The following is a 27,511-nucleotide window of genomic DNA, read 5'->3' as shown; positions in this document are numbered from 1 at the left end:
TAAAAGTTTGAACTAAATTGTTTGGAATTCTTAAATAGTTGTACAGGAATTTTTACTCTAAATTTGTCACATAAATGTATCCTGAATTTAAAAATATTCTAATGCCATTTCTATTATACAATGATAAAAGTATATTCCTTTTACAAATTAATTATTAGATATATAGTTACTTAACTTAAAATGCAGCATTTTCTGCCTAGGCTTGGGAAACAGTGAGACTGGAGTACATGGACGGTCCTGCTACCATTTCTTCATATAGGCAAAAGCTAATTAGCTTTTTCACCTCACAGCTAAGGTATTATGAATGTCCATATTGTTGTTTTGTAACTTTGGCAACACACTCTTTCTTTGTGTCCTTATTTCTCTTTCTTAGCATATAACTTCAAGTATAAAAATGTAGTTATTGCAAAAAGAATAAAAGATGATCTTGTAAGGAGATCTTTTAATATCACATTCATTATTTAAAATACATGTGTATGTATCTCTCTGTGTATATTCGAGTCTATTGAAGGTTTTTAAAAATAGTTCAGTTTTAGGAAAATACCTTTAGAATATAGGGTTTTATAGACTTGGGGTTTTGACTTCTCTTAATGCCTTTCAATGATGTTTTATCTCCTTCCCCCTAGAGGTCCAAGGAAGAATTTGGTGGATGGTCCTGAATACCTCATGTTTGTTTGCATAATTATGTTGGTGAAGTTTCTGAATTTGACCAGTCTCAGGATTAGGCCATACTTAGGGATAGATGTTTAATGTATTTTTCTTCCTTGAACATTTTCCCGAAGCCTTTTGAAGCACTCTCCTTGTGAAAGCTGTTGTCCAGCGTTGTCTCCTCTCTCCCGACAGCCAGGACAGAGTGACCTGGAGGAGTGCAGATGAGCTCCCTTGGCTTTTGCAGCAGCAGGGAAGTAAACAGAAGCTGCATGGTTGCCTCCTCAACCTCTTCGTGTCTCAGAACCTTTACAAAAGGTGAGAAGCTTCTAGAACATCTCTCCTAGAAGGATAGATTTAAACAGTCCTTCCATTTAACAAAGAAAAAAAAGGCATTTTAAATTTAAAAATCAGTCTGTGGACTGGGGAGGTGGCTCAGCGGTAAAGTGCTTGCCTGGCATGCACAAGGCTCTGGGTTCCATCCCTAGCACCAAAAATCAGTCAATAAAAATCAGTCCAGTTTCAGTGGTACCTGAAAAACAAATAGCATGGGAGAAAATTTGAGACAGTTTGCAGATTGCTGTGAGATCTGCTTTCTTTGGGAGGGAAACACTTTAGTATTTGGAAAATCAGGTCTGGAAGGATCATGGGACAATTTTGTATCTTATTCTTAATATTATTTACATCACCCAGAGAAGTCATTCAAGATGTGTCCTTCTCAGGCCCTTCAGGTATCTCAAAGGTGTGGTCTTCAAACCAGACCTGGCCCCAACTCACATCTAACTTGTGTTGAATTTATTCAGAAGTGTATCCTGCTTGTTTCTTTTGATATGTTTGAGTTGGTCAGTGATATAACTACCTTTTTATGAGCCAGAGTTCTGACTTATAAGCCTCACAAAGGTTTTTCTACTTCACTTAGAAATGTAAAACGTTTTCATAAAATAGCATAATTTGTTTTGCTCCTGAGTGAGCTCTCTTAAATTGCTTTGTTAATCTGCATGCCCACTTCTCATAGTTCTCTTGAAATCAGATTCGTTCCTTAGCTCTCCAGCTCTCCCATTTTTCTGAATATCTGAAAATGAATAAGACTATATTTATCACTCAGTAGCTTGACAAAAATACAAAGTGGATACTCTGTGGCAGTTTGCTTAATGGTTTTGTTAGTTTCTTCTGTTCCAATTTTCACCATTTAAAATAATTTTTGGAGTGAATTCAGTTGACTGCATAACATAAAATGTCTAAAAGAAATCCAAATAAATTTCCCTTGGTGAGTAACCATGATGAATTCATGATGACAGCCAACACCATAGAGTGCCAGTCATGTCCTTAGGGCAACAGCCAAGGCAGGTAGTGAGAGAATGGGACGTGAAAGGTCAGCCAGCCTGCTCAAGAGCACACACCTGCAGACAGATCTGACCTCACTACACTGTGCTTGTGAATTGTCAGAAGTGTGGCATGAATTCTGGTATTTTTCACTCTAGAGGGGACTTTTAAGGTTGCTTTTTCATTAAATCCCTGTTATTTGTTGGAACAGAGGACATTTTGCTGAGTTGCTGAGTTACTGGCAGTTTGTTGGCAAAGACAAAAGCGCAATGGCAACAGAATACTTTGACTCGTTGAAGCAATACGAGAAAAACTGCGAAGGAGAGGAGAACATGATTTGCCTTGCAGATCTCTATGAAACCCTGGGGCGATTTCTCAAGGATCTTGGCCTTCTCAGTCAGGTAACCTCCCCAGGAAGTCAGACGTGGGCAGTTTTCATGTTCACTCTCTCCTTCCGAGGAGGTGAAGCAGTTTTCCCTGTGGTGCTGAGCTCTTTAACCATGAATCAGGTGACAGCTCTGTCTAGCAGCCTTTCCCTCACCAACATGAGCCTCTCACCTTTCTCCCCAGGCTGTGGTGCCTTTGCAGAGGTCTCTGGAAATTCGAGAGACAGCTTTAGATCCGGATCACCCAAGAGTAGCCCAGTCCCTCCACCAACTGGCAAGTGTGTACGTGCAATGGAAGAAGTTTGGCAATGCAGAGCAATTGTATAAACAGGCTTTGGAAATCTCAGAAAATGCTTATGGTGCAGATCATCCTCACACTGCTCGTGAACTGGAGGCACTTGCAACTTTGTACCAGAAGCAAAACAAGTAAGATCTAGTTCTCTGATGTCATAAAGAGAACTACAGTGTTTTAATGTACTTACGTGGTCCGCTTTGCTGTGTACATTTCCTTATCCTGTGTGTGTCATGTCAAATAATATTTCTTGGTCTGGAACATCATGGGGTAGACAGAGAAGCTTAGAACTACAGGTTCATCTCTATTTGAAGATGTATGAAAGATAAAGCATGGGCTTTGGAGTATGATCTTGGGTTCAAATCCTGGATTTACGCTCTTTGAGTGCATTGCTAACTCAGGGGCAGAAACTGTTGACCACAGCCCAAGTCCAGTTTTGTGAATAAGGTTTATTGGAATTGGAATGCAGCCACATTTTTCATTTACATATTATCTCTATGTTTTTCATTCTTCAGTGGCAGAATTCCTTAGTTGCAACAGAGACCAGGGACCCACTAAGCCTAAAACACTGTCAAACCCTTTATTAAAAAAGTTTGCAAGAGGTTTCAGGGCTTGGGGTAGAACTCAGTGGAAAAGTGCTTGCCTAGGCTATGTGAGGACCATCATTCCATCTCTAGCACTGGGAAAACAAAAACAAAGATTTGTAAAAGCTTTCAGCCAGGTACAGTGGCACAAGCTTGTTATTTCAGCAACTCCAAAGGGTAAGGCAGGAGGATGGCAAGTTCAAGGCCAGCCTCAGCAGCTTATTAGCAAGACCCTGTCTCAAAATTTAAATAATTAATAAAAAGGGCTGGAATGTAGTTCAGTGGTAGGGCATCCCAGGGTGCAATTCCCAGAACTGACCAAAAAAAAAAAAAGAAAGAAAGAAAAGAAAACTTTCCTATCAATTAGGCACCCAGAGTGACATCTCTTCCTCTATCAGAAATTAATTCTGTTGCTCCATGATATGTGAAACATATTGGAAGATTTTCTTTTCACTTCTACAAGTAATATTCACCCAAATCTATGTGAATTTTATTTATATTTAACCAAAAAATAGCCTGTGCAGAAAAAGGTGTTATTTTGGCTTTTTATTAAAAAGGTTGCCCTAACTAAATATGACTATCACTAGAATGTTGTTATATTTAATTTCCCAAAAAGGTCTCACACTATCTAAGGAGTGCTTTCATTTCACTGAAATAGAATACTTTGAGTATACGTCTTTGAACTTACCATACTTTTTTCTTTTTAAAGATATGAACAAGCTGAACATTTTAGGAAAAAATCCTTTAAGATTCGTCAGAAAGCTACAAGGAGAAAAGGCAACTTGGTAATAAGAGATTTCTTTACGTTGTATTTTGAACCAAAGGAAAAGATCTCTGAATATCATAAGTGCATAAACCTCACATTTTAAGAGTTTCAGATTTTAAAAGGATTTCCAGAAAAGCTCTTAACTTTTTTTTAAATTTTTTAACTTATTTAAATATAACAGCTCAATAGAATTTTAAAGTGGAAGCTTCAATTGAAGGCTAGACTTTGGAAGTTGAAATTTAAAGCTACTTTGATTCTTTTGCATGATAGATTAAAGAAATTTAATTAGCATCTTATATTAGATTCAAATGCAAAGGAATTCTTCTCCTTGAGCACACACAAAAAATTTATTTTTTGAGTTGCTAATAAAATCTAAATATGGTGCATTTGTTGTAAAAAGCTATGTGCCTTTTTAAGAACTTGATATTCGAGTGTTTAGCAGTGGGCTTGGTAAATATCTGCAGGTTAGCTCTGTTTTCCGATCTTTTCTGGAGCATTTTGAGATAATCTTTCCCAAAATATCTCATAATAATTTTCAGAAAATAGTTTTTAATGAATTTGAGACCGTGATGCCCTGTGGAAATACATGTATTCTTAATAACCACCAGACTACTTCTGTGTGCTATTAAAAATAATTGCCAGATAAAGAGAAAAGGAGGAGAAAGAACTTTTTAGGACCCCAGTGTGTGGTTTCAGAATCAAAGATGGCACTTAGTGATTGTGTCTTAATTTTTTGTGTTTGCCCCAGTATGGATTTGCCCTTCTACGCAGACGGGCCCTACAGTTAGAAGAGCTTACCTTAGGTAAGGACACGCTTGATAATGCCCGGACCCTCAATGAACTGGGTGTTCTCTACTATCTTCAAAATAACCTGGAGTAAGTACCATGGTATTAATATTAAAAATATTTCGTCTCTTTGATTCAAAGCTGTTTTGACTGTCAAGTCCAAAGCTAGGCAAAATTGATAAAACCATGACAGATTTCATTTATGATATTAGGTTATGAACATACACACACTTAAAACTGAATTTTCTTTACTGTGTCACATTGCTTCCAAACTAAAGATTCTGTAGCTTCCCTAGTGCATTTTATATATTATGAAAAGTGAGTTTGTATAATATTTGTCATTAGAACTTACAGAATAAACTTGGAACTAATGAAGAACAAATCAAAGAAGGTAGACAGCTGCTAGTTTTATTCATTAGTTAGTTTATTTGGACATAAAAAAGTTGAATGGCACTTATATTTATAATTTCTGAAAAAAAGTTTGTGTTTTTTTTTACTTCTTTATATGATACAGACATCTAACAAATTTAAAACTTTGGATGCCAAAAAAATGCAACAAATATTCAACCCATCTCATAGAAGTTTCTTCTATTAACAAATATTTAGGATAATCTCCAAAAAGAAAGAATGAATGCCAAAATATTTTATTTGATGTAGGTCTAATAATTGTAAAGATGTAAGAAATTGTTATGGAAATTATTTGTGAGTTTGTCTTTCAGCAGAAGTGACGGGGCAATCATCCAGATATTTTATGAACTTAAACTATCAGGAAGCAAAGGACTGGAGAGGATGGGGAGTAAGAGTGGAGAGGAAGGATTTTTGAGATGAATCCTCCGCCTTAACTTGGATCTAATTTAAAAAAAAAAAAAATGATCCAATTTTCCACCTCACTAGGGCTCAGGACTCTGACTTCCAGAGAATAAGCTGTTTAAACCACTTTGGGATTTTGTTCCTAGAACTGCTGACCAGTTTCTGAAGCGTTCCTTAGAAATGAGGGAGCGAGTTCTAGGACCAGATCACCCAGACTGTGCCCAGTCTCTGAATAATCTGGCAGCTCTGTGCAATGAAAAGAAACAGTATGAAAAAGCAGAAGAGCTTTATGAAAGAGCTTTAGATATTCGGAAACGAGCCTTGGCTCCCGATCACCCTTCTTTGGCGTATACAGTGAAGCACCTTGCAATCTTGTATAAGAAAACAGTAAGTAATCCTTGCCATTCTTACATGTTTTATAATACACCAATAAAGCCACAATTACTATCAGCAAATCATTTTGTCTTCTGGCGGATAGACTATTTTATATGAGTTTTTTAAATTATAATTTTTAATCTATAGAACTGTTTTATACATTTAAAAATATTATTTCATACTTAATTAAAGTACTGATTTGATTTTGTGAAAACATATTCCAAATACAGATCCATTCATTATTCTAAATGAAGCTTAGATTACATTTCAGAAGTTCTAAAATCTCATCTCACCATTACTATCTTTGTTGTATAAAACACCATAAACAGCAAACCACCCAGATGTCAGGATGCAGGAAGTATCTTGATAGTTGACTAAATAAACATTTTTATTTCACTCTTTCTTGACTTTACCTACATCCATAGCCATTCTTTATCATAGGAGCAAAGTTTGAAATTTTTATATCTGTTCTCCAAAACACCACCAGAGAAGTCGGCTTCTAATGAGTACAGGTAGAGTTATGTAAACTTTAGACTTTGTGGCACCCTGGCTGGTGCTGGTGGCACTGAATAGATGGTTAGTAATAAGGGTACACTGTTGCTATATCTGCCCAACTTTCCAGTAGAAGGAAATAATTAGAAAAATCTGGAAGTGATTTGGTTAGAAGTGAGTTTTTATTCTGATACCAATTCTAAATAAGTTCAGTAAGAAGGTCTACTTAAAATATTTTCTTTCACTATAAACAATGAATAATAATAAATGAGCCTAAAGGGCTTTCCAAATTGTCAGTGGTTTTATATTCAGTCTAACTTTACTTACATATTAGATTTTTCACTTATCTACAAACTTGACCATTAAAATTGGAGAAAAATTCTTTTGGGACTTTTTTCCTCAGGATTACTGTTTAAAACACAGTTGTATTTGAGGAGAAAGTTCTGATCAGATAGTATTATTGCCTTAATATTTTTGTTAGATGATACTTTTGTTTTTTAGGGGAAACTTGACAAAGCCGTACCTTTGTATGAGTTGGCTGTTGAAATTCGGCAGAAATCCTTTGGCCCAAAGCACCCTAGCGTAGCAACGGCCTTGGTGAACTTAGCAGTTCTTTATTGCCAAATGGTAAGTTCCTACATTTCAACTCTATTAATGAATGCCTTTAAGGTTTAAAATATAGATAAGCATGAACTAATGGCACAGTAAAAGTAAAGAAAATTTGAGGTCATATTTTTCTACTTAATGCTTCCATTTTTAATACTTGAGAAATTATTGGAGTTGTAAGATGGTGCCCTTCGGAGTGTAAAACCCTGAGTGTAAAGTTGAGTATAGGCTTATTTTTTAAATTCTGGAGATTCCTACAGTTGTCTGTAGAATATTATCTTTAAGCTTATAGTATCTACCCACTAGGTAATAAAGAAACAGGTTTGCATTTATATTGTTAGGTTAAGGTCAAATGGTTACCAGACCAGGTTGAAAACTTATATGTATGACTTTCTGTTATACTGCATCTCCTTTTATGATATTAATAAGTTAATCTTTTTACTCATATCTTTTGAAGGATAATTTCATTTTAAAGTGCTTACCAAAATAGATCAACTTAGTGTAAAAAGCATTAATAGTAATTTCAGAAACCCAGTGTGTTTATGTGTACGTTACTTTTTTTTTTTTTTTAATAAGAAAAAACACATTGAAGCTTTGCCATTATATGAAAGAGCGTTAAAGATTTATGAAGATAGCCTGGGTCGGATGCATCCTCGAGTTGGAGAAACATTAAAAAACTTAGCTGTGCTTAGGTAAGAATCTCCTTCACTTTCCTCAGGTATACCCATTCTTTTAGAATAGCTTTGACTCAGCACAGAACAACACAAAATATTTATTGCTGAATGTTCTTTCTTGGATACAAGAGGGGTTTTTTTTGCTGTTCTATCTCAAGAGAAACTAAAGTCATATCCAAAAATGAGAGTGTATCATAGCAAATCGGATGGTTTACATTTGCTACTAACTGGCAATGGGGAAAAAACAAGCAATTTGGTATCCTTGGAGCCCATTCACGGTTAAGCACACTGAGTTTTGCTTGCCCATTGTGTTATCTCAGGATGCATATAGGAACTTCCTTGAGCACTTTCACTGAATGCACTACAATATGGTCTTAATGGTGTGAATGAGACACCGAAGCAAATGGTCCACAGAACAGAGAGAATACTGGTCATGAACACTGCAAAAAGGGGGAAAAGGAGCAAATGTTCATAGCTTGTTCTCTGTCTCAAGGTCATTTAGAATTGTTAGGAGCTTATGTTCTCATTTTTTTTTTCCTCTCTCAAAGCTACGAAGAAGGAGATTTTGAAAAAGCTGCTGAACTGTACAAAAGGGCCATGGAGATAAAAGAAGCAGAAACATCACTTTTGGGAGGAAAAGCTCCTTCAAGACATTCATCAAGTGGAGACACGTTCAGCTTAAAAACCACTCATTCTCCTAATGTTTTCCTTCCTCAAGGACAAAGGTGACGGCAGCACTTATAGTCACATACCTTAGGATAAAGTGATTATCATTTGGAACATTAGAATTTAAAACTTTTTAAAAATGTTGGTAAGAAAATGTATTTTTACTACTCTATGATTTAACTGGTATTTGTCTGGAATTGGACTATATTTGAGTTGTGATTTTATCTGTTTAAGTTGATTTTCCTCATGTATGGGATCCATTCTAAGACTCCGTGAGGACTGGATTGTGAGTAGATGTGTCTGTCTTCACCGAGAGCTGGTGGGGGAGTCAAGAACTCCAAGATTCTTTTCATCTCTCAAGAGCCACCTGAGCCTTTCCAGCCATTCCTTGTTTCTCAGCAGTGGTCCGGCCTAATCCTCTACCTCAAAGAAAACGAATAAAGGGATCATTTTTATGAAATGTTTGAATTGCCTTCAAATTAATTATAGGAATTCTTGATTGCTGTGTTTTTCTTTTTTATTCTGCCTTTTCCCTTGACAGGCCAATCACCCTGCTTTCTGTGTTCCCCACATTATGCATTTTTCATGACTGTGTTGTATACATCTGTAGTGTCTGGAGTCCTCTGTGCAATAATAACAGGCTAACTCTTTAGTATTCTTGATCTTGCCCCAAAGTGGACCTAGCATTCTGTCATCTTTCTTGAACAGCTGAGCCTGTCTCATTTACCTCATACTCAAATTCATTTTTATACTAAAAATTAAATATTTTTATAGATTTTGTAAATATTGCCACATTTGGATGTTATTTATACCACTTATGTATTTATACTCAGTAAAATCTTCATCAATGTTAACGTTTGAGATTCTAATATGTATTAGTTATAAAAGAAAAATGTAAAAACTATACTTCACTGTTTAAAATAAAAGTGCAATCTACTTTCCCACTCTAGTTTATATAAGAGGGCTACATTTTGTATACTTAAGAAATACATTGAAAATTTGCTAATAAAAAGACTTGAATGTTATCAATATTTAGTAGTTTGGTCAACTTGAAGAACTTCAGTGACTCTACAAGAGTCTTGGTTAATGTTCTCTAAGGCCTTGCTGCTTACGCTGGGATCCTATTAAATATTTAAATTCTGCTGCCTTCTAAGTCATAATCTGCATTTCAGCTTGATCCCTAGGTAATTTATATACACTTAAGTGTGAGAAGCATTGGTAAAACTCCGAGGCCTTAGAGTGGTCATTTGAAATAAATTAGGCAGGATCCTACTAAGCATCCTTATTTCCCTTTTTGGAAGAGGTACAGAGGGAAAAGAAAATAAAATATGACTGTAACATATCATTCACCTTGCTGTGAAAGGTACAAATAATTGAATTCACAAATATGTCAGAAATTAATTTTAGAATTTAGCTACTGGAGCTTAAAATCTGATTTAGTAATATAAGTAATGCATTATAAGTATTATGTTACATGCCTAAAAAAATTGCTTTAGGAAATAATGAGACCGGTACTCTGGAAAAACCTTGAAAAAAAACTTAATATTTATTTATTCTTTGCTTCTCCAAAATTTGAACTTGAAAAACATACAAAAAATATTAAAAATATCTATTATTATTCACAGTGACTTGATGGTAAAAATTATAATTTTGGCTGAGAATGACCACTTTATGTATTTCAAAAATAATTAAGTTTAAATGTAAAAACTATTTTGATCTATTTATTGTATTACTAACAAGCATACATTTTCATGAGAATGTCTAAGATAAACACAGCTATAACAGAGATCTTATGTGTGTGTGTGTATATGTGTATTTGAGGTTCTCCAATAGGAATATTATATTCACATTAACATATACTTTGAGTTTAGAAAAGAGCTTTCAAACAACTCAATCATAAAACTGAATAGGTAGGAACCAAATTTTGCTATTCATAATTCATTTTCTCATTTTCATTCATCAATGAAAATGAAATATGAAAAACAAAACAGAGGGCTGGAGTTGTGGCTCAAGCGGTAGCACACTCGCCTGGCATGCGTGCGGCCCGGGTTCGATCCTCAGCACCACATACAAACAAAGATGTTGTCCGCTGAAAACTAAAAAAAAATAAATAAATATTAAAAAAAATTCTCTCTCTCTCTTTAAAAAAAACAAAAGAAAGAAAAACAAAACAGAAAAAAACAGTCAAATCTTCCTTAAATATATTCTTAAAAAGTACAGACCTTTCTGTATTGGATGGGCTAAGTATCCAAGGCGTATTTATAAGAAAAGAAAACCATAATACATACATTCTCTACTACATAAAAAAAATCTGGGCAGACCATAAATTAATTTTCCATTAATGATGATAATAAAGAAATTAAAGAGTGATTTGTTAGAGTCTGCTAAGGCAGTATTGTTACTTCTTTCCCCTCTTTCGAATCAGAATCTCTAGTGTCTTCAAGTCTAACCAAATACTCTGGGTTTATTTAATGCAAAATTCTGTCATGATCAGTTCCTCATAATTGGCTGCCTACTTACACAAGTTTTCATGGCACACAGACTGTCAAGAAAGCATTCATTCCAAGTTGCAAAGAGATACCGTTTACCATATTTTTTCTTATAAAATAATCCAATAGTTTATGAAAGATATTAGAACCCTCCCCCCCAAAATTAAAATAAGATAAATAAAATTTGGTGTAGTCAAGACATCAGCCATGATGCTGTACTAGTACAAGACCAGATAAAGGTCTTCAGATGGTGAATTCTATATACTTTATCAAATCAAATTTAGTAATTTATAAGTAAGACCTTACCAAATTTATGTACCAGTTTCTGAAGCAGAATTATTGTAGAAAGACCACATTGTATTTTAAAAATCCAAAACATCTTTAGTAACTAGAAGAGCTATTCTATAATTCAAAGCACTTTTTTTTTTTTTAAACGGTAAAAGACTCACCAAGGCAACATAAGAAAGTTTTAAGGCTAGAAAAACCATCCTCCTGGGGCTGGGGTTGTGGCTCAGTGGCAGAGCGCTTGCCTCGCACATGTGAGGCACTGGGTTCAGCACCACATAAAAAAAAATGAATAAATGAAATAAAGATATTGCATCCATCTATAACTAAAAAATATTTTTTAAAAAACTATCCTCCTATTTCCTCATTTTACTATAAACATGAAAATCACAGAGTAATTCCAAAATCGCAAAACTAATATACTGAATATATTTCTGAAATCAGTTTTTAGAACTTTATTTTACAAGTAGGGAATGTACTTTTAACTTTTTACTAACATTTTCCCCCTGTAAATACAACCTGGACATTCATAACTTCAAAGGAACAATCATCAAAATAAGATATTAGCATACTAACAGCCTACTGGCAATGGTTACACCTGCATGTTGTTTATTGATCTCCAAACCACTGAGAATTTACTCCAACCACGCTAAAACTTTGCTATTTGTATGTAACTCCAGAGAAAACCAGTTTATATCAATTTACAATTTAGTAGTCACTATCAGGAAATGAGCCTCCTCCAAGGAAGCAGTATATATTAGTCATTGTGGAGGTAATTTAAAACTCTTCTTTCATATTTACTGGCCAGGACAACCCTTGTCAAGATCTCACTACCTTAAGTATCAAATTTAAATGAAATATTTGGAAGTAGCCTATTTGGTAGGTATAATGTGGATGTCAGTCTAAATTTATGCCTTGTTTTCCAATAAAGTGCAGAAACTCCACATATATATGCCACAGATAACAATGATTTCTTTTCCATGGTCAGTGCAGAATAAAATAAAATTTGACTTTACTAAGTACCTTTATCTACCTACCCATGAAGAAAGGTTCCATTTACTTGCCTTTTGTCTTGTTTGGAGTATATAATCCATAACTTTTAAACTTCTCCAATGATTACATTGTAGCTTGTATTAAACCCAAAAACACTGGAGAGGATGATTTCATTTTATGGGTTAAGTATTTAAAAATCACTGTTGGTCAAGATAGTAATTCTGGGCAATTTTCTTGTAGGAACCAAACACAGTGACAGACACTTGCCAGCTCTGATCAATAGGCTGCACCTGTCCTTCTTTTGTTTGTACTACTTTATTGTCTATGTCCTTTTCACAGACCACAAGGGATTACTAGAAAGAAATAACGACTATAGAATCAGATTGGTCCTTTCCCAACCTTCAAAAGGCCAAGATATTTTGGTGGCTATGCTACAATATTACTCTGAAGGCAAACCTTTTAGGACAGCTATTAGATTTAGTTGGGAAGGGGAGCAAAGAGCAACAGCTACAGTATTTTCATAAAATACAACAATTTTACATACATCAATTAATCTTGCCCTAAGTTTTATCAGTTTTGATTTTTTTTAATTTCAAGAGAATAGGCTTAAACACAGAAAAAGTAAAATATATGCCAGTCCATAATCTATATATTCTTCATCTTGGCCATGAGATCTTCCAAGCTTTCTCCAGAATCTTCTACTGTTACTTCAGGTACACAGTCGTCTTGCTGTCAACAAATGAGGAAAATACAGTGAAAAAATAGCCTTACTGAATTCTTTATGCTTAGGAATCAGTAAGCTTTAACCATGCTCAACAAGTTTATTAATTTTCTTTAATAAATATGGCTTGTAATTTTAAAGAATTTTTTTTTTTTTTGGTAATTGTAGAATGCCTTTATTTTTATCTGATGCTAAAGATCAAGCCCAGTGCCTCACACATGCTAGGCAAGCGCTCTGTCACTGAGTTATAGCCCCAGCCCATGCTTTGCAATTTTTAGGACAGTCCTTTACTTTCCCCACCAGCATTTGATTTGAGGCAGTAATTTTCGTATTCTTGATATCTCAAGCATATATTTTAATTGACCTAAAAATTATATGTATTTATGAGGTACCATGTGATGTTTTGATACATGAATATACGATATAATCAGGGTTTACTTATCTATCTCCTCAAACACTTATCATTTCTTTGTGGTAAAAACATTTAAAAAATCATTTCTTTTAGCTTTCTGAAATACAGAGTACAGTACATTATCTAAGTAATGCTTGTGAAACAGGATACCAAAACTTATTTTTACTCTCTAACAATAACTCAGTAGCTATTGACCAACTTCCCCTATTTCTCCCCCAGCCTCTGGTAAGCACTATTTAATTCTCAATATATACAAGATCAAGTTTTTAAGATTCTACATGAGTGACATAGCTGTCTTTCTGTGCCTGGTTTATTTCACTAAACATAATGACCCCCAGTTCCATCCATGTTGTCACAAATAACAAAAATATTCTTTATGACTGAATAGTGTTCCACAGTATATATACACCTTATTTTTCTTTATCCATTAATCAGTCAATAAATAACTGGAGTTCATTTCTTAACTACTGTCAACAATGCTGCAATAAATACGGAGGTATAGATGTCTCTTCAACATAGGATTTCATTTCTTTAGATATATACCCAGTAGTGAAACTGCTGTTCCACAAACATTCTATTTTTAAAATTGTTCTACTTTTAATTTTTGAGGAACTTCATGCCATTTTCCATAAGCATCTACTAATTTATATCTCCACCAATAGTAAAGGTTCCATTTTCTGCACATCCTTTTGAGCGTTTGTTATCTTTTTGATACCAGCCATTCTAACTGGTATGAGATGATAACCTCATTGTGGTTTTGATTTGCATTACTCTGATGTTTAATGATGTTGAGCAATTTTTCATATTTATGTTGGCCATTTGAATGTCTTCTTTAGAGAAATGTACTTAGACTGTCTACTGAAGTATTTTTAAATGGTACTATGGCTAAAGCTCTAAATATACAAAAATCATATTTTCATTTAATCAAAATCTATTATGCATGACCTATAAATGAGTGAATGAAACCATTTTATGTCAGTGTTTTCAAAGTTTAACATGGGCTGTGCACAACTCCATTTTAACACTGAATACTTCTTTCTCACATCTTAATGCCTATGGTGTAAAATACCCAAAACAGGAATTATTGTATTGGCATTACCAAATAGAATAAGATAAAAGAAGATATATATACATTTTATCTGATATTTACTTATGGATAAATCAGATTTTAAAAGTACCTTTTTTGGAATTGTATATGCCACTGTAATTCCTTCAGGTAAGTCGGGAACTGGACCTGAAGAATTTTTCAATTCCTCTTCTGAAACCTCAGATACTAGCTCAATACCTGTTGAATTAAAATAGATTCTGTAACAGTTCTGAAGAAACTTCATAAGCAATAATTATTCAAAATGTGTGTAACCTTATCTTCTCTACCACAGAAGATTTTGTTGGATGTTATGTCTTCAATTTATAAAAGAATTCCTACCCCACTCATTTTCCTCATGTATTATCTCTTCTTCTTCTTGAACAGCCTCCGGTTTGGGCAATAATGCCACCTTTTTCTGTAGAAATCAAATAATACCAGTGTTTTCAATCATTATCAGTTCTCTGAAGCATTAATCAAGAATTCAGATAGGGTTTTATGGCATCACAAACAAGAAAGGATTTTTATTTTTAATAAATACGATGAATAAATTAAAATTATAAAATTAAAACTATAAAACTCCAGAATCCAAATCTGTTCCTTTTGTTTGACTGTTTAAGTTACTATCCTATGCAATAAGATCCCATATACCTTGTATTCTTCCTGCTGCTTCCTGCAATTTTTATCATCGCATTGAGGATTTGGCTTCATGGACATAGTAGGAAAAAAATCTTGCATTGCATTGTATCCAAGGTAAAAACTAACAGTACCAAAATTTAATAGAAACCTAGAAAAACAAAATAGTATTAAAGGAAGAAAAACCCATAAAAAGTACTAAAAGAAAGTAAGTGAATTTTTTAGAAATGACTTTGGAGTTTGTAATGATTTTTCTAACATGCAACTCAGAAACAGAAATTTTCTATCTTGTTGACAGAGCCTATTTTGTAAGCAGATGCTTGAATATTTGCTTAATTAATGAAGGAAAGAAAAGATTTACTCCATTTCATCACCTAAAGAATGCACTACTAGTTTTTGAACCTCTACTAAAAATAAAATGCTGACATTTTATACAGTTTTTAAACTTTAAGACACATACTGATTTCAGAGATATCAAAATGTGAGAAGTGTTTTTTAAAATCTTGAGACATGGTATTATATATAATTAATTAAAATTTGTATATAATTTACTGTGAAGTACACAATTGTGAATGTACAGTACAATAAAATATTTTATGTCTTCATGTAAATACTACCAGATCAAGATACAGAGTATTTCCAATAACCCATAAAGTTCTTTTGTGTTCCTCTGCCCATCAAATGTGATTCCCTTTAAAATCTTCTGTATAGAAGAAAAATCATATATAAAACAAAAGGAATAAAAGGAAAAATATTTGCAAATGCATGTTTTCAATATACAACAAGAAAAAAAACAGGGAAAAGGATATTAAAAGATAACTCACAGAAATGTATGTGCCTAGCTTTTTTTAAACAAATGAATAAAAATTAAAATGAAATATGCATTTTTTGCTTATCAGAGTAATGGACATTCATACACACATATTAATGTTATGTTAATGTATTCAAATTAATGTAAATAAACATGGATTAAAAGTACATATATACATATATAAAATAAAAATATATTTAAAACTAATTTTTTAATAATTAAATACTTGGCTGATAATTTCAATTTCTGAAATCTTCACAAAATATATTTATCAAAAGCATATAAAACTATTCAAAAAAATTAGCCCTCACTTACTTTAACACATTTTGTACCAAGATCCCCGCCACCACTCCCATAGTGGTAGGAAGACTGGCTGCACAAACGCCTTCTCGTTTAAGAGTCTTTTCATCAATATTTGCAGCAACTACAAGTGGTGGTGCACACTGCATGAAAAAGAATAAAGGCAAACAATTTTTAAAAGAAAGAAGGAAAAATATGAACTGTTTCAAACGGCATTCCATTACATTCAAGTTTGTTTTTTCTTTGAATTATAATACATTTTCAATTCCCCTAAGGACTCTAGTGCCTAACAATGTAAAAAGATCTAAGACAAATAATGCATACCGCAAAACAAGCAGATTCTCCAGGAATTATAAGCTGTATATGCCCCGAAACTGCATTTTCACTGACCCCAGATTCCATCCATGTTTGTCCAAGTTCATTACAGGCCTTAAATAGAAATAAGTGAAAACAAGGAAGAAAACAAAAAAGCAAGTAGTTTAAGTTCTTGTTGTGAAGTGTTATAGCTTACTCAATGAATCACCAAGGGTTTCTAAAAATTAATTTTCAAAAAAAAAAGGAGTGAAGCTGCAAATAATTGAATTCATTGGCAATTACCATATTTATTTAAAGAATAAACTATCAGTATTAAAGAATTGATAAATACCTATTTATTAACTGAAACTATAGTTTATTAGGTATCTTGCCAGGTTAATATAAAAATTTATTTTTCTGAAATTTCAAAAATAAAAAATCTAAAATGTTAATTGAAAAGTTAAAAGTCCTTGCTTCTGGTAAGCATGAAAGAGTGGGATACTTAAAATGTCTGTCATGCCAACAAAGCTAGACACTTCCCACAACTACTATAAATTTTAAAAGTAGACAAAGAGAACATTATAAATAAACAAAAAAAAGGGCTAAAAATCACAATTATTTTTGGGATGGGGATGGTATACTAATCATACACTAGAGATCATAAAAGAATATAGATAAATCCATGAGTATTACATCTTGCGTAACAGAAAAACTCACTGTATTTATTGCCATCCGAGCTTCAAAATTGTCCACACAGCTAAGAACTAGATCAACAGGATTTCCTTCTTCTAACCCACCATTACTAGTCAAAGAAAACAAATTTTATTTGAAAAAATATCAGGATAGAAAATATATTCTAATTAGACTTTATTTGTTCAGTCAGTTTTCTTCTTTCATTAAATTTTTGAGTATAACATAAATAAGTATTTAATGTTAAATATCCTATATATATGAAACATTAAGTAACTATTTGAATATAAAATCAATGATACCATTGTGGTAAAAGGATGAAGGAAATATGAAATCTGTTCACAAATGCTTCCATATTAGCTTTTAAAATCTTGTTCATGCTTCACTAAAATATCAATATAATAAAAGCTAAGTGAATACAATTCATTATTTTGGAGGTATTCTGACAGTCTCTGAAGAAAACTATTTTCAGAGAGAAGTATAATCTAGAACACAAAATTTAAATTGAGGATCCTTTATTAAATCATTGTAAATATCAGAGTATTTCGTTTATTTATTTATTTGTTTATTTTTGGTACCAGGGATTGAACCCAGGAGTACTTAATCCTGGAGCCACATCCCTACCACTTTTTATTTTTTATTTTGAGGCACGGTCTCCCTAAATTGCTTAGGGTCACACTACATTACTGAGGCTGGCCTCAAACTTGCAATCCTCCTGCCTTTAAATATATAAAAATTACTATTTTAATAAACACAAAAATATTATATTCTGCCAATTTGCTAAATTAATCAGTGGATTTGTCTAATACTTGCTTAACTGAGCTGGGCATTTTACAAAATACTCATAAATAAAATGTTACCTTATTCTATCCATGAAATGTTGAAAGTTTTCCATTGTGGTTATATTATAGTTATGTACTTCAAAAAGAACATCAGGATTAATGTTCCTAAGAGGAAAAAAGGGAATGATTATAAAGACTATTAGTAGCTACAGAAAGAAAAAACAGAGAGAGCTAAAGAGTATTTAATGTAAGTTAGAGAACTGGAATTCAAGCTATTCAGAGAAAATCCAAAGTCCTCTTCTACCTTTTTTTTTTTTCCTACTTTAAGAACTAGGTTAAAAAAAAAAAAAATGTGTAGATTGTCGTAAGGATTATAAGAATGTTCTCACCCAACCTGGATCAATCTATGTGCTGGGAATTACATCTTTACTACTTCTGGTAGCTACAGCTCAGCCTAACAAAATAGCTTATTTGTCCCATATTCAATTTGGTATAGGGGTTCACACACTATGGCCCATTGGTCAATCTGGTGTACCACCTGTTTTTGTACAGCCTTCAAGCTAAGAACAATTTTTAAACATTTGAGAAAAAATTCAAAGGAATAATACCTAATGACATGAAAATGATGAAATTCAAGTTCCAAAGTCCAAAAATGAAGTTTTACTGGAGCACAGACATGCCTATTCACTTTTGTGATATCTGTGGCTATTATCACACTACAACTGCATAGTTCAACAGTTGCAGAGACCATAAGAACCTCAAAGACTTAAATATGTAACATCTATCCATATATAGAAAAAGTTCGTCAACCCAAGTCCAAGAGTAAGTAAAAATCTGCATTTATATAGAGAAAAATTTAGGACTATGTATTAGGTTAACTCACACCAAATATACAAAATAAGATTTCACTGAATATAGTCCTTAACTGTAATTCCATTTACCTCAAAGTATGTTCTGCTGCTTGAACTTTACTCAGTCCTGCTTGATGAGGCTGGAAGAAAAGTCTGTTCATATTGGCCAGTTCTACTTTGTCATAGTCAAAGAGGAGCAACTAAAATAAAAATTTATTCCAATGAAAAACATACCAAAAAACTAAAATTAACAAATAGCAAACCAGTGGACCTACATTTGATTGCTTTAGAGTCTGATGATGACATTAGTTAACTAAGACATTAGGTGCCATATGTGAATTCACAGAACACTTATGTGAGCTAAATACACAGGTACTATTATCCTCATCTTAAAGATAAGGCAACTAGAGCATTTGCCCAAAGGCTGAAAATCTTCATTTCTAACAAGCTCCCAGGTAATGCTAAGACTACTTCTTAGGACCAGACTTAGAGTACTAGCAAGACTCCAGCAATTCTCAAAGTTTAGTTTGTCCCTTGAACATCATTAGGATCACCTGAGAAGTTGTTAAAATGACAATGTAACTGATACCAACAGAATCAGAACCACGATATAGGGTCTGGCAGTCTGTGTTTTCATAAGCTTTTCAAGTGCTTCTGATAACAAACTTGTGAACCACGGATCTGCCCCATTAATCTCTAATATCTTCACCAAACATGTACTTAAGTCGACTATAAGCAATTTTTGGCCTGCCTTTGTAAACCTCTTGAAAGATATCAAAATTTTGGTGGTGTTTTTGTATTGATGAATGAGTACCAAATCTGAAACCACTTTAAGAATTTGAGGTGTACCAACACATTACAAAGTATTGATAAACTATATGGGAAAATGTTTGTCTTATCAAAATGAAAAACTAAAAGGTTTTCCACAATTATATAATTATGGAAAGCTTATCTATTCAATTACTATGTATCTAACATCATAGACCTTGGCTTTATAAATCGAAGACTGATGGACTGAATTCTGGTATAAGTTTACTTTTCTTTCCTATACATAAGCCAAATAAATATTTTTTAAAAATTTTAAAAACTATGGATTAAAAAAATCTGAACATTTTCTAGTACAAATTCAAGAGTAAGAAATACACAGGATAGAGAGGCTATTTGTCATTTAAATTATGTTTAATAAAATAATTTATATATGTTTCAGTGTTTCACTCATACTTTATCAATTTAATAGTCTCCTTTCCTAAATATCTATATCTAAAACACCTAATCCAAATTGTTTATATAGTATCCCAAACAAAAAAGTTCCTATAACAGTCCTTGTTTAATTATCAATAATATCAGTTTTCATTTGGATAGGGATATATCTCAATCTTTTGGATGGAAAGAACAATCTGAATAAATACACAACAAATCAATAGACCATTAGTAGTAAGGAAAAAAGTCCTAACTTGTACCTGATTTGCTCCAAGAATGAAGAGTTCCCTATAAGACAGGCAAAGAGAAATATTTTTACCTTACCAATGCCACATCTTGTCAGCATTTCAGCCGTTACACTACCAACTCCACCAACACCTACTATTGCTACAGCAAAGGTACGGATTTTCTGTGAAATGCAAAATTACATATGTTCTGGTTAATAGTTCTTCATTTAATTTGTCACCAGAAATTATTTTCATTTCCTGAAATTATCTTCAAAAACTTGGAAAGGGTTATCATACCTCATAGTCGCTTACAATTCCCATTCGCTTCAAGGCCATCAGGCGGCTTAAAACAAAAAGAAAATGTTTTAGAGCTACAATTGATTAGTTAACAGTGATATAAACAGGCATATATCATTACATAAAATAAACACTGAAATTCAATCATTACTCCTCTTTCAAAATAAGAGGAATCTTTTAGTTTTTTTTTTTTTTTTTCCAGATGGAACTAAATTACTTAGTAGCTTTAAATATAGACACTCATGTACCCTTCCTGGTGTAGCCTGTGAAATAATATATATGTATTTAAAAGCTACTTCTCTGTTCTAATGTGCAGCTGAGATCAATACCTGCCCAGTTATTAGTAGAAATCCTCTACTTTACTCTCTTCGATAAATAAATCTCCAATTTCTTCTCGTGGTGGGGAAGGGGCATTAGCTCAGCTACCCTCAGTGGATAAGGGTCCTTGGGTTCTATTTTTTTCAAAAGACTTTCTAGAAATACCTGTACCCATTTCTGAGCTTCTTGGGGTGATTTTGCGGTGTAAGTTAGGATGCAGGTTTAAGATCCAACTTCTTTGAATCTGTTAAATCAGTCATCCTTCATCCATCAAAGTTTCCAAAATTGTGTCACTATAATCTTCAAGTATAGGAACCCACTCCTCTCCCCCCAATTTTTAATGGAAACCTTCTATTTTCTGAATGTGGGATTACCCTTTTTTAAAATATTTCACTGTTTGTTTAGTGGGAATGGGCAGAAGTGAAAGTCAGTTCCTGTGGTTTGCCATCTTTATCTTCATGCTCTCCTTAATTTTACAAATAACCTCTGAGAAAAATGCATTGCCACCTCCCTGGTCTGGACCCCAGACCAGGAAAAAAAACAGGATAATTAAGACCAAAAAAAAAAAAAAAGAAAATCAGAATAATTTACTGCTCACAGTCAGCTAACTGGCAAACAATATTTAGAGCTGAATTTCTTTTTTTTTTATTATTGTTGGTTGTTCAAAACATTACATAGTTCTTAATATACCATATTTCACAGTTTGATTCAAGTGGGTTATGAACTCCCATTTTTACCCCGTATACAGATTGCTGTATCACATCAGTTACATTTCCATTAATTTACATATTGCCTTTCTAGTGTCTGATGTATTCTGCTGACTATCCCATTCTCCACTATCCCCCCTCCCCTCCCCTTCCCTCCCCTCCCCTTCTCTCTCTCCACCCCCTCTACTATAAATCATTTCTTCCACTTGTCTAATTTTTCTCCTACCGCTCCTTTCCTCTTATATGTAATTGTGTATAACCCTGAGGCTCACCTTCCAATTCCATGCAATTTCCCTTCTCTCTCCCTTTCCCTCCCGCCTATCATCCCTGTTTAATGTTAATCTTCTTCTCCAGCTCATTGTCTCTACCCTGTCCTTGGTTACTCCCCTTATATCAAAGAAGACATCTGGCATTTGTTTTTTAAGGATTGGCTAGCTTCGCTTAGCATAATCTGCTCTAATGCCATCCATTTCCCTCCAAATTCTATGATTTTTGTCATTTCTTAATGCAGAGTAATACTCCATTGTGTATAAATGCCACATTTTTTTAATCCATTCATCTATTGAAGGGCTTCTAGGTTGGTTCCACAATCTTGCTATCGTGAATTGTGCTGCTATGAACATCGATGTAGCAGTGTCCCTGTAGCATGCTCTTGTTAGGTCTTTAGGGAATAGACCGAGAAGGGGAATAGCTGGGTCAAATGGTGGTTCCATTCCCAGCTTTCCAAGAAATCTCCATACTGCTTTCCAAATTGGCTGCACCATTTTGCAGTCCCACCAACAATGTACAAGTGTACCCATTTCCCCGCATCCTAGCCAGCACTTGTTGTTGTTTGACTTCCTAATGGCTGCCAATCTTATTGGAGTGAGGTGGTATCTTAGGGTGGTTTTGATTTGCATTTCTCTGACTGCTAGCGATGGTGAGCATTTTTTCATGTACTTGTTAATTGATTGTATGTCCTCCTCTGAGAAGTGACTGTTCAGGTCCTTGGCCCATTTGTTGATTGGGTTATTTGTTATCTTATTATCTAATTTTTTGAGTTCTTTGTATACTCTGGATATTAGGGCTCTATCTGAAGTGTGTGGAGTAAAGATTTGTTCCCAGGATGTAGGCTCCCTGTTTATCTCTCTTATTGTTTCTTTTGTTGAGAGAAAACTTTTTAGTTTGAGTAAGTCCCATTTGTTGATTCTAGTTGTTAACTCTTGCGCTATGGGTGTCCTATTGAGGAATTTGGAGCCCGACCCCACAGTATGTAGATCATAGCCGACTTTTTCTTCTATCAGACGCCATGTCTCTGGTTTAATATCGAGCTCCTTGATCCATTTTGAGTTAACTTTTGTGCATGGCGAGAGAAAGGGATTCAGTTTCATTTTGATGCAAATGGGTTTCTAGTTTTCCCAGCACCATTTGTTGAAGATGCTATCCTTCCTCCATTGCATGCTTTTAGCCCCTTTATCAAATATAAGATAGTTATAGTTTGTGGATTGGTTACTGTGTCTTCTATTCTGTACCATTGGTCCACCCGCCTGTTTTGGTACCAGTACCATGCTGTTTTTGTTACTATTGCTCTGTAGTATAGTTTGAAGTCTGGTATCGCTATACGGCCTGATTCACACTTCCTGCTTAGAGTTGTTTTTGCTATTCTGGGTCTTTTATTATTCCATATGAATTTCCTGATTGTTTTATCTATTTCTACAAGAAATGCTGTTGGGATTTTGATTGGGATAGCATTGAACTTATACAGAACTTTTGGTAATATCGCCATTTTGATGATGTTAGTTCTGCCTATCCATGAACAGAGTAATTTTTTCCATCTTCTGAGTTCTTCATCTATATATCTCTTTAGGGTTCTGTAGTTTTCATTGTATAAGTCTTTCACCTCTTTTGTTAGGTTGATTCCCAAGTATTTTATTTTTTGGGGGGATATTGTGAATGGAGTAGTTGTCCTCATTTCCGTTTCAGAGGATTTGTCGCTGATATACAGGAATGCATTTGATTTATGCGTGTTGATTTTATATCCTGCCACTTTGCTGAATTCATTTATTAGCTCTAATAGTTTCTTTGTAGACCCTTTTGGGTCTGTTAGGTATAGAATCATATCGTCTGCAAATAGTGATAATTTAAGTTCTTCTTTTCCTATTTTTATGCCTTTAATTTCTTTCGTCTGTCTAATTGCTCTGGCCAGTGTTTCGAGGACTATGTTGAACAGAAGTGGTGAGAGAGGGCATCCCTGTCTTGTACCAGATCTTAGAGGGAATGCCTTCAATTTTTCTCCATTCAGAATGATGCTGGCCTGTGGCTTATCATAGATTGCTTTTACAATGTTGAGGTATGATCCTGTTATCCCTAATTTTTCTAGAGTTTTGAACATAAAGGGATGCTGTACTTTGTCGAATGCTTTTTCTGCATCTATCGAGATGATCATATGGTTCTTATTTTTAAGTCTATTGATGTGGTGAATAACATTTATTGATTTCCGTATATTGAACCAGCCTTGCATCCCAGGGATGAATCCTACTTGATCATGGTGTATAATTTTTTTGATATGATTTTGAATCCGATTTGCCAGAATTTTATTGAGGATTTTTGCATCTAGGTTCATTAGAGATATTGGTCTGTAGTTTTCTTTCTTTGAGGTGTCTCTGTCTGGTTTAGGCATCAGGGTGATGTTGGCCTCGTAGAATGTATTTGGAAGTTCTCCCTCTTTTTCTATTTCCTGAAATAGCTTGAAAAGTATTGGTGTTAGTTCCTCTTTAAAGGTTTTGTAAAACTCTGCTGTATACCCATCCGGTCCTGGGCTTTTCTTAGTTGGTAGTCTTTTGATGGTTTCTTCTATTTCCTCTATTGTTATTGGTCTGTTTAGGTTGTCTATATCTTCCTGACTCAATCTGGGCAGATCATATGACTTAAGAAATTTATCGATGCCTTCACTATCTTCTATTTTATTGGAGTATAAGGATTCAAAATAATTTCTGATTATCTTCTGTATTTCTGAAGTGTCTGTTGTGATATTGCCTTTTTCATCCCGTATGCTAGTAATTTGGGTTCTCTCTCTTCTTCTCTTCGTTAGCATGGCTAAGGGTCTGTCGATTTTATTTATTTTTTCAAAGAACCAACTTTTGGTTTTGTCAATTTTTTCAATTGTTTCTTTTGTTTCGATTTCATTAATTTCAGCTCTGATTTTAATTATTTCTTGCCTTCTACTTCTTTTGCTGTTGTTTTGCTCTTCTTTTTCTAGGATTTTGAGATGAAATATGAGATCGTTTATTTGTTGGTTTTTTCTTTTTTTAAGGAATGCGCTCCAAGCAATGAATTTTCCTCTTAAAACTGCTTTCAATGTGTCCCATAGATTCCGATATGTTGTGTCTGTGATTTCATTTAACTCTAAGAAGTTTTTAATTTCCTCCTTAATGTCTTCTATAACCCATTGATCATTCAGTAACCTATTGTTCATTCTCCAAGTGATGCATGATTTTTCCTTCCTTCTTTTATCGTTGATTTTCAGTTTCATTCCATTATGATCAGATAAGATGCATGGTATTATTTCTACTCCTTTATATAGAGCTGAATTTCTGAGCTTAGGTTTGAAACTAGGTGTTCTAATCAACACCTCTGCTTGTCTCTCCAGTTTCTCCATGTGCTTATAATCATATTCTATACCATATGGGGATATAGCTCAGTTGGTAGAATGCCCGCCTCCCTTACATACACAAAGCCCTGGATTCAATTCCTAGCAACACACACACACACACACACACACACACTTCTTTGCATTTGATCTTGGAGAGAAAATTTCCTAGTGTTCATTTGTAAAATTCAAACATACTGAAATATGACAAATAGAATAGTTTGCACTCATTCTGATTAGAGATAACAGTTCATGCTTATTCAATTCATGCAATTCATACAACTTGTGTTGTATGACCATTATTCCACATCCATTTAGTTTCCCAACTAAAGCAAAAGAACTTTGAGGGTCAAGGACTTTATATTTCTTATGTATCATTTGATGTAATTAAAATTCAAAGTCATTTCCTATATTTTCCAATTACCCTGTACTTCCCCTTTCATAATTTTTTAACCTGTACTATATCTGCATATTTTACTTTTCCATGTATCTCACACTCATCCAGTAAATTCTGGAGGAAAAAGACCATATCACTTTGCATCCATGGTTTACTGCTCATAAACAGGTAAATAATGCCAAAGATGGCTAGAGATAAAAGGGAGGGCTCAGTAAATGTTTGAGCTGAATGAACAATTTAAAAAGTCAAGACTGACCACTTTTCATATATAATTTCATTTCAATAAACAACCTGGATATCAATAGGTATCTCCTCTGTAGCAGTTTTAATAACAAATGGTATATATACACGTGATAGAGAGTACTAAATGTTTAGACTTGAGTTCTGAAAGTTTTGTTTTTGATTATTTGGGCCGTGCTAATGGGCCTTTCATAAAAATAATGTCTGAAAGATGACTTTAAATGTATGACCCAGGGCTGGTGATATATAGCTCAGTTGGTAGAGTGCCCGCCCTCCCTCACATACACAAGGCCCTGGATTCAATCCCCAGTTAAAAAAAAAAAAAAAAAAAAAAAAAAAGATACACATTTTTTTGCATTTTATCTTGGAGGGAAAATTTCCAAGTGTTCATTTGTAAAATTCAAACATACTGAAATATGACAAATGGAATAGTTTGCACTCATTCTGATTAGAGATAACAGTTTCATGCTTATTCAATCTCTAAAGATTTTGGAACATTAACCCTTAATATTTACCAATACAGTTAAAACAGTGCACCTTAAAACTGCCACTGAGGCTTTATAATGTCACAAACAACAACAACAAAAACCCTCATGTTCTTTAAAGGAAAAAAATAACAAGAGCTCTTCTTTATTTCACGTTAAGATGACCCAGTTTTTAGCCACACTACTTAATGGCTTATTTATTTTTAGAGGGAAGATAGTTTCATGTGAATTTTGGATTAAGTGAAACCTAATGCCAGTTCAGGCTTTGGGCATTATTTTTTTGGGGGGTGGAGGTGGGCTTCAGGAATGTGCTATACCACTGAGGTTACAGGCCCAGCCCCAGTTCAGGCCTTATACTATATATAAAAACTTGACAGCCCTCTAAGCCTCGATTCTCTCATCTATAAAGTGGGGGTAAAACCCATTAGCGCGGCTGTATAGTTCTTACCCTTAACCACTGCACTGAACTGACAAGCTTCCCGAGGAAAGGAGAGGAACAGCAGGTCTTGTAAAGCAGAAAGGCCTGAGATACCTTTGGAACTCCTTCGCCCTGCTCCATCTAAATTACATTGAAAAGCCTTTATGAATCTCCAAGTTTAGGCTAGGCGGGCTTTACGTTTGATGTCTTCTGAATGTTCTGAATCCTAAGCAAGGTGAGGAGGAGTAATTAGAGGCAAGAGCTGCAGGAAGCTGAATGCACGTCGGCGGCGAGAGCAGGAGTAGTACCATATGGAAGGCTCGCTTGGGTTTTTAAAAATGAGAAACAACAACTTCCGACCAGCCCTAAGAAGTGCCCTTGCGCGTTTGGGAACGGGACCCCAGACCAGGAAAAGGGTGGCGGGAGGCCGAGCTAGCGGGATGGGGCGCCCTTCTCACCCCACAGGGACCTCGCCCCCCTCCGACTTGCGACGCAGTCACCTGTAGGGATTGGAATCCACCACCTCTGAGCTCATCTTCTCGATGCGGGCCCGGCCGCCCGCTCCGTCGCCGTCACCCAGGGCCCGCCGACTTCTCTCCTGGGCAAGTTCCCGCTCCAGTTCCAGGACCCGCTGCTGCAGCCGCTCCACGGACTCGGCCATGGCTGGGACCCCCGCGGCCAAACCTCCCAGCCCCGGCCTTCGCCGCCGCCGCCGCCCCACGCTGCTCGGCTGGGCAACTAGCCGTCACCTTCCACGCCCACAGACCTAGCGAAGGGCCCCCGGCGCTTCCCAGACCGACAAGTCTCCGCGGCTCCCGAAGACCTTCCAAGGTACCGC

The 27,511-nt window shown here is 34.7% G+C and overlaps 2 protein-coding genes across 5 annotated transcripts in view; one reads left to right on the top strand and one right to left on the bottom strand.

Annotated features, from left to right (window-relative positions):
• NPHP3 (nephrocystin 3) overlaps positions 1–11,485 on the top strand; it is a 37,864-nt gene extending 26,379 nt beyond the window's left edge. For 2 of the 3 annotated variants that reach the window (XM_081301189.1, XM_081301190.1), the window contains 10 exons: positions 201–295; positions 844–966; positions 2,183–2,372; positions 2,542–2,783; positions 3,943–4,018; positions 4,748–4,875; positions 5,742–5,982; positions 6,964–7,089; positions 7,645–7,760; positions 8,291–11,485. In XM_081301189.1, the coding sequence (XP_081157315.1) occupies positions 201–295; positions 844–966; positions 2,183–2,372; positions 2,542–2,783; positions 3,943–4,018; positions 4,748–4,875; positions 5,742–5,982; positions 6,964–7,089; positions 7,645–7,760; positions 8,291–8,471 (1,518 nt within the window). In that variant the 3' untranslated portion in view covers positions 8,472–11,485. Of the gene's footprint in view, positions 1–200; positions 296–843; positions 967–2,182; positions 2,373–2,541; positions 2,784–3,942; positions 4,019–4,747; positions 4,876–5,741; positions 5,983–6,963; positions 7,090–7,644; positions 7,761–8,290 lie in introns of those variants that run through there. The other variant, XR_014022954.1, reaches the window with a different exon arrangement.
• A 137-nt stretch (positions 11,486–11,622) lies between these two features.
• UBA5 (ubiquitin like modifier activating enzyme 5) lies at positions 11,623–27,506 on the bottom strand. Of its 2 annotated transcripts, XM_081301196.1 has the most exons (12): positions 27,174–27,506; positions 20,481–20,526; positions 20,276–20,365; positions 18,847–18,956; positions 17,984–18,070; positions 17,151–17,235; positions 16,464–16,568; positions 16,155–16,282; positions 15,044–15,179; positions 14,735–14,810; positions 14,487–14,593; positions 11,623–12,904 (listed from the first exon to the last, which is right to left on the bottom strand). In XM_081301196.1, the coding sequence occupies exons 1-12, from the start codon at positions 27,332–27,334 to the stop codon at positions 12,821–12,823; spliced, it is 1,215 nt and encodes a 404-aa protein (XP_081157322.1). In that variant the 5' UTR covers positions 27,335–27,506; the 3' UTR covers positions 11,623–12,820. The 2 variants fall into 2 exon arrangements, with proteins under 2 accessions (XP_081157322.1, XP_081157323.1); XM_081301197.1 differs by lacking the exons at positions 20,481–20,526; positions 27,174–27,506 and having other exon boundaries at positions 20,217–20,341.
• Between the last annotated feature and the right edge of the window lie 5 nt (positions 27,507–27,511).

This window comes from Spermophilus citellus (genome assembly GCF_964194105.1).
Source record: "Spermophilus citellus genome assembly, chromosome: 7".
Lineage (NCBI taxonomy): Eukaryota > Metazoa > Chordata > Mammalia > Rodentia > Sciuridae > Spermophilus > Spermophilus citellus.
The sequence above is the reverse complement of the archived record's forward strand: the minus strand, read 5'-3'. Positions and strand labels throughout refer to the sequence as shown.